The following is a 20,688-nucleotide window of genomic DNA, read 5'->3' as shown; positions in this document are numbered from 1 at the left end:
CGGAGGGGAGATGAGGGCATGTGTTTTCAGCCCCCTCGGGTCTCTCCGGCAGGTCTATAACTTGACCCAGGAGTTCTTCCGGCATGGTAAACCAGTCAATGCTGAGAGTCAGAACAGCGTGGGGGTGTTCACCCGGGAGGAGGTGCGCAACCGCATCAGGAATGACCCTGAGGACACGGAGGCCACCAAGCGCCTGAAGCTCGCCATGATCCAGCAGTACCTGAAGGTACTTTTGCCCGGTGGGAGCTCAGTTGAGTGTAGGTGCCAGAGCGAGGAAGACCATTCTGGGGAATCTGGGTCCGAGGAGGGCACGCTGCCCGGAGGTCCAGCCCTGACCCCTGCCCAGCCCCGTGAGTCACCTGGCTTCTCTCTGGCTCTTCCCGCAGGTGGAGAGCTGCGAGAGTAGCTCGCACAGCATGGACGAGGTGTCCCTGAGCGCCTTCGGGGAGTGGACGGAGATCCCCGGCGCCCACCACGTCATCCCCTCGGGCTTCATGCGGGTTGTGGAGCTGCTGGCCGAGGGCATCCCGGCCCACGTCATCCAGCTGGGCAAAGCCGTCCGCTGCGTGCACTGGGACCAGGCCTCGGGCCGCCCCCGGGGTCCCGAGATTGAGCCCCGTGGCGAGGGTGACCACAATCACGACACCGGCGAGGGCGGCCAGGGAGGCGGGGAGCCGCAGGTGCCGGACGAGGACGAGCTGTGGCCGGTGCTGGTGGAGTGCGAGGACTGCGAGGTGATCCCGGCGGACCACGTGATCGTGACCGTGTCGCTGGGCGTGCTCAAGAAGCAGCACGCCAGCTTCTTCTGCCCGGGCCTGCCCGCCGAGAAGGTGGCTGCCATCCACCGCCTGGGCATCGGCACCACCGACAAGATCTTCCTGGAGTTCGAGGAGCCCTTCTGGGGCCCCGAGTGCAACAGCTTACAGTTTGTGTGGGAGGACGAGGCGGAGAGCCGCACCCTCACCTACCCGCCCGAGCTCTGGTACCGCAAGATCTGCGGCTTCGACGTCCTCTACCCGCCCGAGCGCTACGGCCACGTGCTGAGCGGCTGGATCTGTGGGGAGGAGGCCCTCGTCATGGAGAAGTTCGACGACGAGGCGGTGGCCGAGATCTGCACCGAGATGCTGCGGCAGTTCACAGGTGCGGCCCTGCACCCCGCTGCCTGCTTGCGGCCGCCCCTCCAGCCACCCGCCCTGCCCCAGCCATCCGCCTCTCCCCAGCCACCCACCCGCCATCCCCTGCCAGACCCTCTGAATCCCATGAACCGTGTGGCCGCTCTCCTCTCCACAGATTGCAGAACTGAGGTGGCACGGCCACTGGGAGAGCTGCCACCGGCTGCCACGTCTCAGCCTTGGGCCCCTAAATTGTGGGCTCTCTCCCCCTGTCTGGAGCCTGAGACACTCAAAACCATAGGCTGTGTTTCTTCTAAGGGCTGATGGTAAAAACTGGGAAGTCACCGCAAAACCTCAGATTGCCTGCATCCTATCCATTGCCTTGCTAAGAGGTGGATTTGTGTTTTACTGTCGGATTCTTTTAGAACATCTTTCAGCCACTATCCTGGGAAAGCCCCACAAGAACCCCTGAAGTTGGAAGGAAACATGATTATCTAGAATGTTTCTTGGGTAGGAAAATGAAGGCCCGGGGAGATGAGGTGTTTGCCGGGGTCACAAGGAGGCGAGGGGTACACAGCTTGAAGTCAGCCTCCCTCCTCCACCCCCCAAGCCTCTCCACAGCAGCCCGGCCCTCCTGGAACCCCGGAGGTGGACGGGAGTGCTCTACTCAGGGTGTCTTTGTGTGGCCATTTCTTATCCTCCTTCCTCTCTGCTCTTCTGACTCTCCAACAGGGAACCCCAACATTCCCAAGCCTCGGCGAATCCTGCGCTCGGCCTGGGGCAGCAACCCTTACTTCCGAGGCTCCTATTCGTACACGCAGGTGGGCTCAACTGGGACCGACGTGGAGAAGCTGGCCAAGCCCCTGCCATACACGGAGAGCTCCAAGACCGCGGTGAGTGTGGGGGGCAGGGCGAGGAGGGGTCTGGGAGGGCTGGTTGTGCGTATTCTGCTTGTGTGTTTGTCCAGGCGGAGGAGGGGGGAAGTGTATTCATGAAGGGGTGCCAGGTGAGACAGGGGTGGAATCCCTCTTATAATGGAAGAGAAAACAAGAAATTGTGCACTTAACATCTGGAAGAAAAGATGGAATCAAACGCTTTCTTGAGATTATGAAAATAGGCATTTAATGCTGCGCTGTCCAATATGGTAGGCATTGGTCACATTTCATGTGATTAATTAAAATTCAAATTAATAAATCAAAATTTTAGGTCCCCAGTTGCACTATCTACATTTCAGGTTCAGTAGCCACTTGTGGCTGGTGGCTACCATGTTAGATTATGTAGCTATAGAATATTTCTATCATCATGAGAAGCTCTATTGGAGAGCACTGATTCAATGAAAGTAAGTTTCCCCAGTATGTTTTCACTCCACCTGCCAAGATGTTTTAGGATATAAAATTGAGAATACTTCTCCTCCCCCAAATGATATCAACTATATAATAAACAATACATAGAGAAAGGTAATAAGTAGGAGAGAAAGAATTATATCTATTTCTGTTCCCATAAAGTATTTTTGAGTCCCTCTCTGCACACACAATAAATGCTAAAACCCCGACACAATTACATGTAAAACAATTTTTTTTTTTTGTGGAATTGGTGCTTCCACTGGCCTCTCTCCATCCGCCAGTGTGGAGTCAACCAACCAGGAGGTGCGTTGTGCCTGCCCTGGCTGTGCTCGGGGGAGAAAGGACAAGGCCCTCACTGCTGCTGCAGCCATCCGCCTACGGAGCAAAGCAAAACAAAAATAGCTGTGGCTTAAACGAGACAGAAGTTTACTTCTATCACACAAAAGGAAATCCGAAGTAGGTGTCAGGACCTCAACCCATTAGCAACCTGCTTCATCCTCAAGGCCTCCTAGTGGTCCGAGAGGCTGCTTCTCTCCTCTGCATTTCACGTTGCAAGGTGTGGGGGGACACTTGGGGCTGAATCAGTGTCTCTAAGCAACAGTACACTGAAGCTGATTGGCCAGAACTTAGCCACATGGCTATACCAGCTGCAAGAGAGGCTAGGACACATCATTTTTATTCTGGATGGCAGTGGACCCCGTTAAAAATCAGGGCTTTGTTACTGAAGAGAAAGGAGAATGGCTGTGGGAGTAGGCAGCTTGCCCTCTGCCATAATACGAGTCCCCCCCTTCCAGTTTCACCCGCTCTGTGTGCTCCTTGTTGGTGGGCTGAAGCTTCGCTACTCAAAGTGGGTGGTCTGTGGACCAGCAGCCCCAGCATCACGTGGGAATGTGTTAGAAATGCGGACTCTCAGTCCACTCCAGACCGGCTGAGTTAAAAACTTGACTCCGCCAGAGTCCCCAGTTGGTGCTTTTGCACAGTCAGTTTGAGAAGCCCTGGGAAAGTCCAAATTCAAGCTTAAGATGTGAGCACTTGTGCTGTGCCTGGAGCCCAGCTAGACGGCCTGCTTTCTCGAGGTTGAGGCCTGGCTGTACCAAAATTGCCCCTGTCCCCTGAACAAGGTCTGCTTTGGTGCATTTTTGTCCCCCTTTCCTTCTTCCTGCCGTCCTTTGCCTGCTTATTTACCCAGCAGTCCAAAGGTCCTGTCGTTGGGAAGCTTTGTGTGTCCCCCCCAACCATGAGCCTCTTTTCTAGGCTCTCAGCGCCTCACTCAAACACCCATCACGTCACATATGACACCGTTAATAATTGGGTTTCGTGTCTGGCTTCCCCACCAGCAAGGAAGCTCCTCAAAGCAGCAGCCTGGTCACCTTTTATCTTCCAAGTGCCCAGAACAGTCCCTGGATCCTAACAGGGGCTCCATAAAGGTTTGTTAAATTACCACCTAACTTTATCGAGTGCTTATGTTCTTCCAGGTTCTAAGTGCTTTAGATACATTATTTCACTTAATCCTTCCAACCACCCTCAGAAGCAGTGGCATGAACCCATTTTACAGATGAGAACACCAAGACTTAGGGAGGTTAAACTGCTTTCCCTGAGTTCACTGGTAAAGAGGCACAGTGAACCTCTGAGACTGCAGAGCCAGAATTTCTAAAAGCCTCAGAGCAGACAGAACTGAGGCCTGGTGTTTGGGGCAGAAGCAGGGGAAGGTGGCCAGGTGGGCTGGGCAACTCCTCATCCTGTGGAAGCAGCAATACCTGCTTACTCATACCTCTGACTTATAGTGTGGATGGGGATTTCTGGAGCAGATAGGTAGACTCTTGGCCTCTCTTGCTCCTCCACCCTCATTTCCCTATCCCCCTCCCAGCCCATGCAGGTGCTGTTCTCAGGTGAGGCCACCCACCGCAAGTACTACTCTACCACCCATGGTGCTCTGCTCTCTGGACAGCGTGAAGCTGCTCGTCTCATCGAGATGTACAGAGACCTCTTCCAGCAGGGGACCTGAGGTCCCTTGTTAATGCTGAGTGTGTTCCTTAAAGAACCACTAACTCGTGACTGCCAGTCCTGCCTCTTGATGCCATGTGCCCCTAATTTCCTAATCCTCTGTAGAACGATTTGTATCTTTTGTAGAGCTAGACACCCTGACTGGCTTCAGACCTGGTCCTGTAGCTTTTCCTTTTCTCCATGCCGGGTGGTGACTAGGGCGGGGCCTGTTGATTTACCTCTGTGCTCTGACCTCCGACCTACCATGCCACCCCTCCCCTCCTACCTTATTATTGTAAGTGCCTTCAATACTTTGCATTTTGGGATAATAAAAGAGGCTTGTCCTTCCTGTGCTCCTCAGCTCCTCCTGTTTTTTCTCAGACTGTGTGTGTGTGTGTGTGTGTGTGTGTGTGTGTGTGTGTGTGTGTGGTTTATTACACTTCCTTTGAGTGAGAGGATGGTGGGGGGAGCTGTGGCCTGGCTGTGCCTGCCTTGATTGGAAGGGATATCCCCTCACTCCTTTGTGGTGGTTTGCCTTCGTACTGTAGAGACCCCTCGGGGATAAGGGCCCCTCACTGCCCAGCCCCAGTTCCTTCAGGAAGAGCCTGGATCTGCCTCTGGCCCTTTACTGGGCTTCTCAGAGCTTAACTGGATGACATAGCCACATGGATGAAGGTGCATTCCGTGGGAGAGGACACCTGTCGTGGCTCCATGCCAAGCTCAGCTATGTTAATTATTAATCAGTATCACCTGGCTCTGGGGCCCTGGGTCAGGCCCTCGGGCGGCCTCTGTTGACTTCTGGGAAGGTGATAGTCTGGCCATTTTTGGGGCAAGAGGATATCCCTAAGTGTTTCCCACCTATTGTGTTCGAAGGGCCTACCCCTTACTGGGGGATAGTCTTTTCTGCTCTTTTTGCTGAGTAAGAACACACACATAGACAAACACACCCCTTACATACTTGCTCCCCCCCACACACACACAAATACACTGTCTCACACCCTTCCACCTACACACAGCTGCCTCTACGCACATATGCATTGAACCCAAAAGAACATTTAGTCATATTTTTACTCCAGATTTCTATTGATAGAGTTTGAATGCTATAGAATTGAGGGGTTGGGTGGTGGGGGAAGTTGTGAAAAGCCAAGTGGGTCCCCTGGTTTAACTCTGTATGAGCTTAGACTGGGTCTTATTCTTGGACGTTTAGGGCACTGCCCTTGACATGACTCCACATCCTCTCCCCCATCACCGCAGGTTATGATGGGACTGTACAATGTGCAGACACACCTGTGTACATGCCCGCCTGCACCCACCTACATGCACACTCACCTGCACGCACATGTCTAACAGGCATCTTGCTCTGCCAGGGTTGATCTTCATGGATTTATGTCGGGATTTATATTCACCTGATGCACGACTTAAAAATATCTAAGTATAGACATGAAAAATATTTTGAATAGAGGAGCTATTGATGTGGTTCTCAATGCTCTAAAGTTATAAAAGGCTACACTGAAACATCTCCCCACAGACCTGCCCTCAGTGCCATTGCCAGTAGTCTTGTGTATCCATTTCTAGGTATGTCAGTAGAGATATATATCCTTCTCTGTCCTTTTTATACAAAAGTGACAAAGTAGTCATCCTGTCTAAATTTTGCTCCTTTTAGTTAAGATAATGTATCTTGGTGCTCTTTCTATAATTAGTATTTAAACAGATGATGTAAATTTGGACCTTACCTGGCCTCAGGTTGCTTTGTGGGAAGCACCTTCTATTAATTTCACCTCGGGAGACACTGACCCCGCGTGGACCCTCCCCCTGTCCTGGGTTTCCCCTGCTAGCTGTGATGGGATGGACAGAAGTGGCCCATCACATAAGTAATGGGAAAGAAAGTCACAAGTAGGTTCTCAGGATCACAGGGGTAGGAATTCTAAAGGACTCCTCGAGGATGAAAAGGCCTGAAACATTGTATTTGGTGACTGCATGTGGGGAGCATCGATGTGGGCAAGAGGGAGGGAGAGGATATTTGCTCAGTGCTAACCACCTGCCAGGCAAGATGCCAGTTGTAAATGCTGGACATCTCAGGCTGGGGAGGGCGATACATCCCCATGGGGAAGCAAAACCTCCCAGAGTTAGTAATGTCACTCAGAGAGGTGTCACTCAGGGAGGTGGTGATGCTGAGACTTGAACCGCAGTCTGTCTGATTCCATAGTGCAGGCTCATTCTATTGCACAATGGAAAGAACAGGCTTGTGCCATCCAAAAGAAAATGGAACAAAACAAAACAAAAACGCCAACCCCCCTCCTAGGTCTTTGCTGCAGGGAGTGGAAATGGGTACAGCCACACAGAGACCGTGTGGCAGATTCTACTAAAGCTGGCACATGCCCACCAGCCTTTCCACTCCTGAGAAATGATGAGTGCATGCGTCTACCCAAAACACGCGCTAAATGTTCATAGCAAAGCAGTTTGTAATAGCTAAAAACTGGAAACAGCTCAGATGTCCATCAATAGCAGAATGGATAAACTGCAGTACATTCGTCCAGTGGAATGCTAGCATACCAATAGAATAAAATGAGTTGCTATTCGTGACATGTATTGATCTCAAAAATATGTTGCGTGAAAGAAGCCAGACACAAGGCTACAGGCATACCTTGTTTTATTGCACTTCACTTTATTGTGCTTTGTAGATGGTAAGTTTTTACCGATTGAAGGCAAACCCTGCACCAGCAAAAAGATTGTGACTTGCTTTATTGCGACACTCACTTTATTGTGGTGCTCTGGGGCCAAACCACAGTATCTCTTAGGAGGTGTGCTTGTATATACCATATATTTTCTTTAAAAATATATATATTTTATTGATTTTTCACAGAGAGGAAGGGAGAGGGATAGAGAGTTAGAAACATCGATGAGAGAGAAACATCGATCAGCTGCCTCCTGCACACCCACTACTGGGGATATGCCTGCAACCAAGGTACATGCCCTTGACCGGAATCAAACCTGGGACCCTTGAGTCCGCAGGCCGACGCTCTATCCACTGAGCCAGACCGGTTAGGGCCATATATTTTCTTTTATATGAAGTTTAAGAATGTGCAAAACTAATCCATGATGTTAGAAATGAGGGGATGGGTAATGCCTGGGAGGGAGTGTGGGGGTGCTTTATGGGTTAGGGAAATGTTCCATATCTTGATCTAGATGGTTGCATTTATACCTTGGTATAAATGCATTGGCTTATATACTGAAGATTTATGTACTTTTCTGTGTGCATGATATAACTCAATTTAAAAAGTTTAAAAAAGAACCTGAGGATACTCTTCTCTGGCTCCTCCCGTCCCAAAACATAGTGTTGTGTTAGCCCAGAGCAGTGGTCGGCAAAGGCGGCTCGTGAGCCACTTTCGGCTCTTTGGCCCCTTGAGTGTGGCTCTTCCACAAAATACCACAAGCGGGCGCGCACGTACAGTGCGATTGAAACTTCGTGGCCCATGCGCAGAAGTCGGTTTTCGGCTCTCAAAAGAAATTTCAATCGTTGTACTGTTGATATTTGGCTCTGTTGACTAATGAGTTTGCCGACCACTGGCCCAGAGAATTTCTTCCTTGCAACAGAGATGATGCGTTGTGAGAGCAGATAAGGGAGGAAGGACCTACTGATGCCCTGCTGTCTGCTGGTAGGGACTGGCCTTGCATTTACATAGGATGCCACCGTTTACCAGACCCCTTGCCTTAAACCCCTTGCCTGCGTCCCCTCCTCTGGGCATCTGAGGCCTCATGAGGGAGGCGGGGATTGTTTACCAGCAGAGGATATCCAGGTTCCCAGAAGGACTTGTGTGGGGTTTTGTCATCTCAAGGGGAAGGAAGTGACCCTGGGAGGAAAGTGGGGGTGCCTCGGGGACACAGGTGGGTACCAGTGTGGGAGGGGTGGCCCTGGAGAGTTTGCCAAAGCAGCCTGCATAGAAAATAACTTGTGTAATGTGGGTAGCACTTATGAGTTGCAACTTTAAAATCAGATTCAGCCCAGCCAGCATGGCTCAGTGGTTGAGCATCGACCTCTAAACCAGGAAGTCACGGTTTGATTCCCGGTCAGGGTACAAGCCCGGGTTGCGGGCTCAATCCCCAGTGTGGGGCATGCAGGAGGCAGCCAATCAGTGATTCTCTCATAATTGATGTTTCTATCTCTCTCTCCCTCTCCCTTCCTCTCTGAAATCAATTAAAAAAAAAAAAAGCAGATTCAAAGCAGATAAAGAAAAGCAAGAGTCTTCGAAAAGGGAGGGGAGATTAGATGCACCAGGATCAACACAGCATGAGTTCCTCGCTGGGACTATTTCTGAAGTCGCTTAGACCTTGATTGAAACCCAGAGGACTCGATCGGGGGTGGAAAATGTGGCATGCGCAGGCCAACACCAATGCCAGCACCTGCTCTCCAATTCCTATCACCTGTGGAAGGTCAGTTGAAAGGAAAGTTCTTTCCTGGCACTGGATTCTATGTAGAATTGTTTGCATTGTTTCTTGTGCTATCAGCATCCGTAAATCCACGGGCCAGGTGTTCGGTTGTGGTTTTGTGGAAGCCTCAGACATGTTCCCTCCAGGGGCCTGGGGCCCTTGGCCGGTACTGTCTTTGCTGCTCCTGGACAGGTGAGCAGTACGTTAGCTCCCACTTCATGAGAACCATTTGGACTGTCTGCCCTGCCCACAAACGTAGGAGTGAAGCGTCTCTGGTTTGAGTCACCCTGCATTCACGGGGGCCTGTCGGGATGAGCCCAAGGGTAGCCCTGAGGTGCAGAGTGAGGTGGGCTGCTTGTGCAGTTCTCCAGAGCTGCCTGTCTAATGAATGGTCTGCCGAACAGGATGGTGGTGTTTATGAGAGGCAGTGCTTTTTCACAATGACTGGCTGGGCTGCTTGTGGAGGCTACTCGTGATTTGTGTAGGAAAATCAAGCAGAAGGATTTGTGGCCCTACCAAGGTGGCATCGGGGACATCTAAGCTCATGTTAGGTATTTCATATAACAGAGAAAGGGTTGGCCCTGGCCAGTGTGGCTTAGTTGGTTGAGGGTCATTCCATGCACAGAGAGGTTGCTGGTTCCATTCCCCGTCAGCACACATGCCTGGGTTGTGGGCTCCATCCCCAGTAGGGGGTGTGCAGGAGGCAGCCAATCTATGTTTCTCTCTCATTGATGTTTCTATCTCTCTCTCCCTTTCCCTTCCTCTCTCTTTCTAAAATAAATAAAAACATTTTAAAAAAGGAAAGGGTTGATCACAGCCCTGCTTCAACCTATCTAATAAAGAGCAAATATGCTAATTGACCATCACACCCTCACAAAGAGGGCGGCACCCACAGCCAATAAGGAGGGAATATGCTATTTGACCACCACGCCCTCAAAGATGGTGGCACCCACAGCCACATGATGGCAGTGCTCAGTCCCCTCAGCCCTGCCGGGGCAGCAGGCCCACGGCACGGCACGGCCGGGCCCACCCCCAGCCAGGCCCAGCCACTCCGTGCGCCTGCCTCCGAAATCCCCCAGTCCCCTCAGTCCCCCAGCCGCCCAGGGCTGGTCCAAGGCACAGGCAAGCCTCGAATGGCGGCTGCCCAGCCATCCAGGGCTGTCCAAGGCTCAGGTAACCAGGGCCGGCTGAGGCTTGCACTGCCAGCAGTGGCAGCAGCAGAGGTATGATGAGGGCATCGCCTTCCCCTGATCGCCGGGTCGCCTCCTGCCCCTGAGGGCTCCCAGACTGTGAGAGGGGGCAGGCCGGGCTGAGGGACGCCCCCTCCAGTGCATGAATTTCCATGCACCGGGCCTCTAGTATTATGTAACTGGAGATGATGGATACAAAAGCTGTTCTCGCCTCCCATTTCTAGTGGTGATTGTTGAACACCGATTTTGCAAGCGTGTTCAAGATTTGGATCTCTGTTAGGGGATCATGCCAGGCATATTTTATTTCAGTATGAGTTCAGTATGTGAGCGGATTTGATCTGTTGGTTTGGGTGTTCCCACTCCATTTCACCGCAGAGCCCATTACTACTTTTTGTCATGGATCTGTTATCTTCCTCCTCTCATCTGGGGCATATGGGGTCACACAGTCATCTGTCCATGCCTAGTTCAAGGCCATGATCAAGACCGGATGTTTCATAGCTTTTCCTTCCCATTTCTGAGCCACTCCAGTGCCCTTTCCCGAAACACCAGCTATTGGTTCCCCTTTTGCTTAATTGGCTTGGGTTAGGCTTTTGTAACTAGTGTTAAATTAATTTAATTAGTCCTGATTAATTAAAATTGGTTCCAGGAGTGAGGTTTTCAATTATCTATCATTTCACTAGATCTCTTTCCCATATCCTCAACTCTCTTGCCATTTGTTCTGTTAGAGCCCGGTTGTGTGTCTGCTTTCTCCACAGTTGTGTCTGAGTCGCCAGTCGGTACAGCTGGAGAAAAACATGAAGCCACACCTGCTGGCCCCGAACACAGCAAAGCAAAGCAAGCAACACAACACTGCCTACAGGAGCTTTCCACAGACTTAACATGTCCAAAGCAGACCTCTTGATCTGCTCCTTCCCAAATCTACTGTACTTGATTTGAGTAAGGCAAACACCTTAAGTCATTGACTTTTTTTCCTTTCCATTCCACACCTGATCATCAGATTTGCCATCACCAAATGTTGGCTTTACCTACAACACATCCTGAACCTGATCACTTGAAACTTTCTGCCCTGTCCCTCTCATCTCTGCCATCGATGCCTGCTGTAGCCTCCTGTGTGGTGTTCCTTCTTCTACACTTGCCCTTAGCCTGCTCTCCACACAGCAGCCAGTGTGACCCTTTTATAATAGGAACCCAGTGCTTCCCTGGTTTCCAACGACTCCTACTGCCGGATGGTCTTTATCCAGCATCTAGAAGGGGTTCAGGAATCTGGAGAAGGCGTTGTGTGTAAATTAAGCAAGAGTCCAGAGACGAAACATAATTTTGGAAGGCTTTATGGGGAGCCAGAGAAGACTTAGCTAAAGGAACTAAGTTCTTCCTTGTGTCAGGACCCCTTGCTTTTTATTAACCCAAATTGTCCTAAGGCAAGGTAGATACACACATCAAAGGCCAGGGTTTGGTATATAGAACCCATTGTCAGATTGGAGGAACTACCTCCGGCTGTTCAGGTGTTTGGCCGGAGGCAATAACATGTAGATTGAAATGCCCTCAGCTGTCTGGCAGCAAGCAATCATTTATGCATCCTTTTCAGGTTTGGGGAAATGCCCTCAGCCATTCCAGATGACTCAGCCCTGCTGACATGCTGGAATTGGCTTCTGGCATCCTACCACACTAAGCATAGAAGGTGATTTCCAACGTATGTGATCTGTCTCCTGGCTCTCATTTCCTGCCCCCCACCCCCCGCCCTTGGCCCTGGTTGTCCCCTTTATCTGGAATGCTTGTCCCCAGGTATTGGCACGTCTTTTTTCCTCACTGTGTTCAGATATCTACTCAGCTATCACTTCTCTGGGAAGACTTCTTTAAGCACCCCATTTTCACAGCACTTCCGGTTCACTGTTCCATCTCCTTATTTCTTAGCCCTTCTCTTTCCCTCTGTCATTTTGTATTTGTTTATTTATTTGTCTGTATCCCCCGGTCCCCTCCCCCCGCCCCCCGCCAAAATGTAAGTTACAGTGTCCAAAATAGTACCAGGTGTAATAGTAGGTTATCAAATATTTGCAGAATGAATGAACAAGTGAAGAAAGAAGTCAAACTGAATGGTGCCAACTTCCGGACCCACTCTTGGTGTTGGCTGGCAACCTGCCTGGGTTTTCCATACCGACCTCTCACTCTCCTGCCTCTTCGCTGTCAGCAGGCAACATGGTCTCCCGTGTCATAGGCAAAGTAGAAGCCAACTGGAGGCAACTTGCTCATCAAATCTACAAATAGCCAGCCTTTACCCCAGTCCTTTTAGACTTCCCTCATCCCCCCCCTCCCCCCGCATCCCATGTCTCAAACTCAGGAACTTGTCTTATCCGTTCCTCGCCCCCTTCTCTCTAGGACATCCTTCCATCCACATTTCAACATGTTCTTTCCCATCACCCCCCTCTTTTTTTTTTTTTTTAATATATTTTATTGATTTTTTACAGAGAGGAAAGGAGAGGGATAGAGAGTTAGAAACATCGATGAGAGAGAAACATCCATCAGCTGCTTCCTACACCACCCCCACTGGGGATGTGCCTGCAACCAAGATACATGCCCTTGACCGGAATCGAACCTGGGACCCTTCAGTCCGCAAGCCGATGCTCTATCCACTGAGCCAAACCAGTTAGGGCCACCCCCCTCCTCTTGCTACCACCTTCCCTTGCCTCTCCTTCATAGTCAAAATTCACACTGGCATTTTCTACACATGCTCTCTCTGCATCCTCACTTTCCTCATCCTCGATGTTGTTGTTGGGGAGTCTCAGATTGCTGAGGGAGACACAGGAAGGGCTGGGCTGGCTCCCCTTCTTCTCACCATGGCTGGGAGAGGTGGGGAAGAGCTGCCCTTGACTCCAGGGTCTCTGGAAGCAAGAACAGCCTCATCGGTTGAACTATGTCCTCTGGCGCCATCTGCTGGCCATATTGGACTACAGCCCTCTTGCTGCAGGGAGAACTTTTTTTTGGATTTTATGTGAGCTTTTCTGAGTTAAAAAATATATAAGTCACAGAAAGTACTTTTAATTAATATTGAATAAATGAATTAAATAAGATTGTAACTTATTTTAGAGTATTATTTTTCATTCTTAACAGTAAAAACAGGTCTTGGTCCCCAAGATGAGACAGCTTGTTCATTCATTCATTCATTCATTCATTTGTTCATTCACCAGACTTTTAGTGATTTCCTTTTGTATGCAATCCTCTGTGCTAAAAAAGTTTAATTATGCTTCAATGAATAAGTTTACTAAATAAATAACAAATGTGAACTTATTTTGTTCCCCAAGTGAAGCTGGATTGTATGATTTTAATTTTTACACGTGTTGATGTTTGTTTTATGGCCGAGGATGTGGTTGATTTTGGTATCTGATCTATGGTACTTGCAAAGGGTATTCTGCTATTGTTGGGTGGAGTGTGCTATAGCTGTTGATTAGATCCTGTTGGTTGATGGTGTTGTTGTCCTCTTCTCTATCCAGGCTGATTTTCTGTCTAGTTGTATCAACTGCTGAAAGAATAGTGTTGAAGTGTCCAACTATACTTGTGTATTTGTTTATTTAGTTTTATCAGTTCTATCAATTTTTTTTGGTATCAATGAATTTTTTTATAACTTCAGACTTATGGAAAATGTAAGTATATACATTTCCCTTATTATTAACATCTTATATTAATCTGGTACATTTGTTGCAACTAATGAACCAATATTGGAACATTATTATTTGCTAAAGTCCATAGTTTATTCAGATTTCCTTAGTTTTTACTTAATGTCGCTGTTCTGTTCCCGAATTCCATCCAGGATTCCACATTGCATTTAGTTATCATGTTTCCTTCGGGTTGTTCTCTCTTGGTTGTGACATTTTCTCAGGCTCTTCTTATTTTTTATTCCAAGTAATAATGTTTAAAAAGAATTCTTAAACTTTAGTGGACTTTTGGTAGGGATCCAGGTTTATTCTTATTCCTCACTGTTGGCTGGTCATCCCAATGCTACTTGTTGGATAATCCACCCTTACCCCACTGATTTAAAACGGCATCTAGTAATAATTGCTGGGGGATAGGAAGAATTTAGTTTTTGAATATTGATCTAGACTCAGCTAAATTATAAACTCTTTTATTAGTTTGGATTTTTTTTATCAGTTACTTTTCTTGGGTTTTCTAGAAAGATCACATTACCTGCAAAGTTTGATAGTCAAATTTATTTACTGTCAATATGCCTGCTGTTATTGTTATTGCATAAAGTATAACTATTGGTACAATGTTGAGTAAAAGAGTGATATGGAGCTTGTAGCCTTATTCCTGATTTAATGGGAATGTGGATAATGTTTCTAATAAGTATGCTGTTTGCTCTGTTTCTGGATACTTTTTTATCAGGTTAAAGAAATTCCTTTCTATATTAGTTTATGAATGTTTGATTATGAATGAATATTGAATATTATCAAATGTCTTATACATCTATTGAGATGATCATAGGGTTTTTCTCCTATTACCTGTTAATGTGCTATTTACATTGATAAAATTTCTAATGTTTTTCTTGTATTTTGGAGACAGTCTTTGCCTTGTTGTATCAGTCATTTAGGCTAAGTTCGATTCTGGTAAAAAACACCCCCCAAACCTTATTGAATTACAACAGAAGTTCATTTCTTGTTCATCATGAGCCCAGAGGGTTGATTTTACGTCCTCTTAATTCTAGGATCCACCGCAATGGAGCATCTTACTGGTATGGTTGATAGAAAAGTTAGATAATGGAACATCTTAATGTTTCTGATCAGAAGTAGCATGTGTTACTTCTACCCACATTTCATTGGTCAAATGAAGTCAGTGCCTGAGTTTGATGTCTGTGATTAGGCATATAATCCTTTTCCAGAAAAGTATCCAGGAAGTTTGGGGCAGCAAATGTTTTGTCAATAATACAGTCTGCTACACTGGCCTTGCTGGATTTCATGTGCTTATATTTATTTAGGCTTTTGTACCTATGTTCACAAGTGACCTAAGATTTTTTTTTCTTGGCCTTTCTAGGGCTTTCTTTCTCCCTCTTGGGCTTTTAAAACAATTTGGGTAGTTTTACATCTTTTTACTATGTACATTGAGAAAGTATGTATAAAATGTTAATTATCCATTTCCTGGAGACTTAAAGAACTTACTTGCCAAACTGGCTGGACTTGGTGCATTTTTTTTTTTTGAAGTATATCTTTGACTATTGTTTTAATTTCTTTCATGGTTAATGTTCCGTTATGATTTCCTACTTCGAGGGTGAGATGCAATTTTGGCAATTGAAATTTTACTAGAAAGTTGGCCTTTTAATGTTGTTTTAACATGTAGTGGTCTAAAGTTGTTCAAGTACGTATTCTCTCTTGCGACTAGTTATATCCCTGTTTGTTTCAGATTTGTTGTTTTGATTGTATTTGCATTGACCCCCTTGGGAGGGTCCTTTTTTCAAAGAAGAGTTCATGCATGTTTGGGAACATCTGTCTTTTGCCTCTTTGTGTATAAATGACACCCTACTTAGCATAAGAAACTATGGTTTCTTCTTGGAGCTCCCTCTATTCTTTAAAAAAAACATTCACAACAGGATCTCATTTGATTCTTAAAAAAAAAAAAAAAGTGTGAGGCGGGCCCTAATGATAGAGGAGGAAACCTAGGGCTGGGCAGGGTGAGGTCCTTGTTCCATGCCACCGGAGTGGGTAGTCCAGTCTAGACCAGTGCTAGCTCAGGGCAAGAGCTACATTGGTGTTGCTACATACGGTAGGTGATGGCAGAAGTGACCTCAGTTCTCCCCTCCTCCTGTGACTCCATACTTTGCCATGTGACCTTGCATCTCCTCCCACTAAAGAGGCTGTTTTTTCCCCGCTCCCCCAATTCATATGTGGAAGTCCTAACCAAGCCTTTTGAGCTAGACTGGAAGATTATTCAGCAAATATTCAGTCACTTTCCTATCTCTCTGGAACAGAGTATATTTTCCTGCTCCATTGACTTTGGGCTTGGCCATCATTGACTAGTTTTGGCCAAAGAATGTAAACAGCCATGATGCAATATGAGCAAAAGCATGTTGCATAGTTGGGTTTGGCATCTCGTGTACTCATTATTTGTCATGAGAATAATATGCCCCTGATAGCTGATGTTTCAAGGAGAATATAGAGAAAAGGGGAATATATCTGACTGAGCCCACAGAAGCCTGAAACCAAACCTAGGACTTGCAGACAGAAACATAAGCAAGAGAACAAATGATTGTTCTTGTAACCTGTAAATTTTGGGGTGGCTTGTTTTGCAGCATTATCACAGCAATAGCTGACGGATACACCTCTGCTTAGGGGAGTCATCCAGCCCAAAAGGGATATTTCTAAGCACTAGATCAGTGGACCCATAGACAAGGAAGCCACCCAGAATACAAAGGTGGCTCAGTCACAGCAATGAGGCCTTGTAAGGATGGGCCAAGGGATTCAGGTCCCTGGAAGATGCTCTTCATGGATTGACTCTGGCTCAAGGAGCTGGAGGAGACAGAAGCCAGTGGGCATTCTTTTAGTTCTGCTCTACCAGACTGAGGGAAATCTTCTACTCCCCACTGCCCAGTTTTCAGCAAATGAGGAAAAACTTTATCTAAAAATTCAGAGATGCCAGCTATTCCTTTTCTGTCAAATAGGGCACCCGAGAAATGATACTGTTCTACTCTGCTCTCAAGGTCCCTTCTGACCTCAGACCTACAAGTCGGGACAGTCCCGTGAGCAGGTAGAAAGTTCCTGCAGGGAATTGTGTCCTCAGCTACTCAGAAAGCAATTGTTGGGCAGTAGGACATGGCTGGGCAGGCCCTTCGTGGAGTTAGGGGTGGGGTGGGAGGTGGGAGATATGCAGTGGAAAGGGTAGAGCCTTTAATGTAGAGGCAAAATTCTGGCCGGGCCCCTGAACCTGTCCTTTAATGCAGCTCCCTCAGCACTGGAGTCCCCACTCTTTGCAAATGGTTGACTGGCATCCTTACTTTTCCGACCTGTTTTGAATTTCTATCCTCTTTTTAATTCTTTGTTGGTGTTTTAAAGGGAGGGGTCTTATAAATGGCTTGGTAGGATGCCACCTTAAGATAGGAAGTATCTGTCCGTGACTTAAAACAAATCTTTCCTCTACCAACAGTGTGTATGACCTTCAGTATTGCAGTCAGGAGGAAATTTGTGTATGGACAATCAGAGTCAACCCTATATGTTTTACCAAAATAAGTATTAGGTAGTGAAGACAGTGTTGGAGCTGGAAATGTGGATTTGGGAAGTGGATGCTCCTATGGATGGCATTGGAGGAAAGAAAAGAAAAAGAGAAAGAAAAAAGTAGAACTTTATGAAATGCTTAAATTTAGGGGGAGGAGAAAGAGGGGCAGGAAAAAAAAACCACAAAACTTTCCTGAGGTGGTAAGACAGGCATGAGCAGAGCAGGAATGATAGGCCACATACGGAATGTCACCAGGGCAGAAAGTCCTGCGTGCCTAGTAATGGGCAAAACTTGGAAAATAGTATTATAGGGTAGGACCTTACCCTCAGGGTGACCTTTCCTCCCCTGGCCTGTGACTTCATGCTGTTTAGACCCCTGTCCTTTTATATCGCTAGTCATGTGGTTTAGATCCCCTTAGAGGAGGAACAAAGGAGCCAGAGAACAGACTCCTGTGCGAGCCCTTGCACGACCAGTCCCTTAAGGAGTAAGCCCTCAGGACAATGAGGTTCTGACCCCCATTAAAAAATCTTAGGACCAAAGCCTCAGGTCTGTTGACTACAGAGACAGAGTTTTAGTCAAACTAGAGATGACATTTAGGCCTCCGTTGTGTTTCAGCTTCAGGCCCAGAAAAGAAGCAAAAGCAGATGAAGCAATGCCATGGCTGACATCAGGATTAATGACTCCCTACCTTAGTGCTGACCAATCAATCAGTAGAGACCATGAAAGGATGCAACTGGAAAGCTGATGAATATTCTATTGAGATCGACCTTAAGGCAAGGGACCCAGTGTGTTCTCTCTCTCTCTCTCTCTCTCTCTCTCTCATAGGCCCCAGCCTTTCCCCTCTTCTCTCAGGAGTGTTATCTTTTGCATTCCTTCTCCTAAGCATTAAGGGCCCCTCTTTTGCCTCTGTAACTTGTTTCCTAAGCCAGTTTCTTCTACCTCTCACTTCTTCCACCTCTGTGACTTTCTAAATAAACTTTTGCTTGTATTTGAGTTTTTGGCTCTGAGTTCTTTCCTAGCTGAACGCAAGGACTGAGGTCTAACATCTAACTCCACCAGTAACAGGACTTCCACAAATATCAGTGTCGAGGTCCCTGGAGCTGCCTCCAATGCATCTCTCATTCTGCCTCCTGGCTCTGAAGGCTCAGACTTTTGTGGCTTCAGTTTCTGGATTTCTTCTCGATTCCAAATTCTTCTGCAATTTCCACTTCATTCTCACCCAGACCAGAGCAGTTTGAGAATACACCAGTAGGCTGGGCCCTATTGAACATTCCCTTTGTTTCCCTTTTTCTGCCAAGAGGTGGTTGGGAAAGGGAAGAAATGTCAGCCCAGCCTAGCAGCAGAGTGAGTGCAGCACCCGCTTCCCCAAAGTCCCACTTGCAGTACCACCTGGGCCCACCAGGCTCCCTAGAGAGCTGCCTGAGCAGAGAGCCGGAGGGACTGGTTTAGCCTTTATGAGCATCTGGTTTTGTGCTTTGCTGAGGCCACAGGAAGGGATAAAAAAAAAATTTTTTTTTTCCAAGTAGATGGTGAACATGTAACCCCCTGGGGTGTAACAGGATGGGAATAGAAACAGGGTCAGGGGGGCACTGAGGAGTCGGAGTTATGACAGGTCACTGAGGGGAGGGCTACCAAGGTCCCAACCTTTCCCCAGTGCCTGTCACCACCTGGAGCAGTGGTGGTGGAGGGGGCCTTTTGGGGAGGTGGGGCTCCAGGTGGGAGGGTTGGGTGGCCTGGAGGGCACGTGGGGCAGGTGGTCCTGCAGAGGTTCAGGGTGCAGCTGGCTCTCGGCTGGGAGAGGACTAGGCTTTAGCTCCTGAGTATTGGTGGAACCAGATGGGTGAGGGTCTTACAAAAATGGTGATGTTGATCCAGCTACCAGTGGACAATGGTGCAGTGTCCCAGGGAAAGGTCAGTGAACCCATAAATCCAATCTATATATATAAAAGCCTAATATGCAAATAGTCCCTGCGGGAGTTTGACCGGGAGACTGATCGCTTGCTATGACATGCGATGACCACCAGGGGGCGGTGCGGAACGAAGGAAGGCCCTGGCCAGCAGCCAGCAGCCAGGGGAGGGAGGCCCTGGCTGGCAGCCAGAAGGCCCCGATCAGCCCTGATCGCCAGCCAGGCCTAGGGACCCGACCTGTGCACGAATTTCATGCACTGGGCTTCTAGTATTTAATAAAAACTCTTACCCAGTCCTGAGCAGCCCTGGGAACAGACAGCTCTCTCCCTGATGGACACAGGTATGGATTCTATCAGTGGACTCTAAGCCAGGGTGATCTTGATGTGAGCTACCAGGAAGACTGGGGAATGCTCAGGGATTAGTTCCAGGCAAGGCCTCTGGGAAGGAGGTCTTGGGAAGATGATGAGGTGTGGAGAGGACAGGCAGGCTCAGGGCCATGGGGAGCCTGAACCCTCAGCACCAGTGGCCTTGTCATGCCTGCACGGAGCAGATGAGATGCTTTGCAGAAGGTGAGTGGGCTTGAATCTGGGGTGTCTGGGGGCCACCCGGGGGAGAATAAACACATACCTCTGGAGCTAGAGACAGACCCTTGGGAGACATTTATGTATGCGATTGAGGTGATTTTGAATGGATGAGATTGTGTGGAGAGTTGAGAAAAGGAAGAAGAAAACCCTGGGGGACATTTGAGGACAGAGAGAGGCGCCTGCGCAGCAGAGAGAGTGTGGTCAGGGGACCAGAAGAGGTCCCAGGGGCGTGGCTCAGCAGCGGAGGAACATTTCAGGAAGCAGGAGGGGCCACTAGTGTGAACTGCAGCACAGACAGATGATGGGAGGAAGGTTAGGGAAATGAAAGGTCCCAGGTGACTTGCAAAAGTGGTCCTGTGGAATGCTGGGGACAGAGGTCCTGAAGAGTGTGGGAAGCAAGGCAAGATGGGTGGCAAGAGCCCAGCTTGAGAGGGAGGGTGGACTGGAGCTAGAGGTTTTGGGTGGGAGCAGGAGTGAGGCTTTCTAAAGGGGGAGGGGGGTAGGTCATTGGACAAATGCCAGTGTCTTTGGAGACTTGCTTTTCCCCCTGTCACATCTCACAGGACCATGCCCTTCTCACTAACAAACTCCCTCATTTCTCGAGGATTGTGCAAAGGAACTCTTACTCCCATTTGGATGGGTACTGAGTCTTCCCTATTTCCCCAATCACCTTGGCATTTCAAGGTGATAAAAAAAGGGACAATGACCCCTTTTTATATGCACTTCAGGGACAGTCTTTAAGAGTTGTGTGGGCCAGGCTGGGGGGGCGGGGGCGGGGAGCTGGGGCACCTGAGGTCTCAGGAAATGGTGCAGTGAATGCACTTCTTCCAAAGGCTCCAAAATCACTGGCAAGAGGCTCCTTCCTCCAGAAGGGCTGTTGCTACTCCCTCCATTCCTCTTGGCCAATTTACAACATTCTGGCATGCCCTGAGACCAAGGTCAGCTACTC

General features: G+C 48.3%; 1 protein-coding gene across 4 annotated transcripts in view; it reads left to right on the top strand.

The window, feature by feature from the left end:
- SMOX (spermine oxidase) overlaps positions 1 to 18,072 on the top strand; it is a 50,549-nt gene extending 32,477 nt beyond the window's left edge. Inside the window, exons 4-8 of one of the 4 annotated variants that reach the window (XM_079783908.1) lie at positions 53 to 226; positions 387 to 1,140; positions 1,845 to 2,005; positions 3,793 to 3,882; positions 4,323 to 4,791. In XM_079783908.1, coding sequence (XP_079640034.1) covers positions 53 to 226; positions 387 to 1,140; positions 1,845 to 2,005; positions 3,793 to 3,882; positions 4,323 to 4,460 — 1,317 coding nt within the window. In that variant the 3' untranslated portion in view covers positions 4,461 to 4,791. Of the gene's footprint in view, positions 1 to 52; positions 227 to 386; positions 1,141 to 1,844; positions 2,006 to 3,792; positions 3,883 to 4,322; positions 4,792 to 8,652; positions 9,130 to 17,862 lie in introns of those variants that run through there. The other 3 variants (XM_079783910.1, XM_079783911.1, XM_079783909.1) reach the window with 3 other exon arrangements.
- Positions 18,073 to 20,688: the final 2,616 nt, after the last annotated feature.

This window comes from Cnephaeus nilssonii, assembly GCF_951640355.1.
Source record: "Cnephaeus nilssonii genome assembly, chromosome: 11".
Classification (NCBI taxonomy): Eukaryota; Metazoa; Chordata; class Mammalia; order Chiroptera; family Vespertilionidae; genus Cnephaeus; species Cnephaeus nilssonii.
The sequence above is the reverse complement of the archived record's forward strand: the minus strand, read 5'-3'. Positions and strand labels throughout refer to the sequence as shown.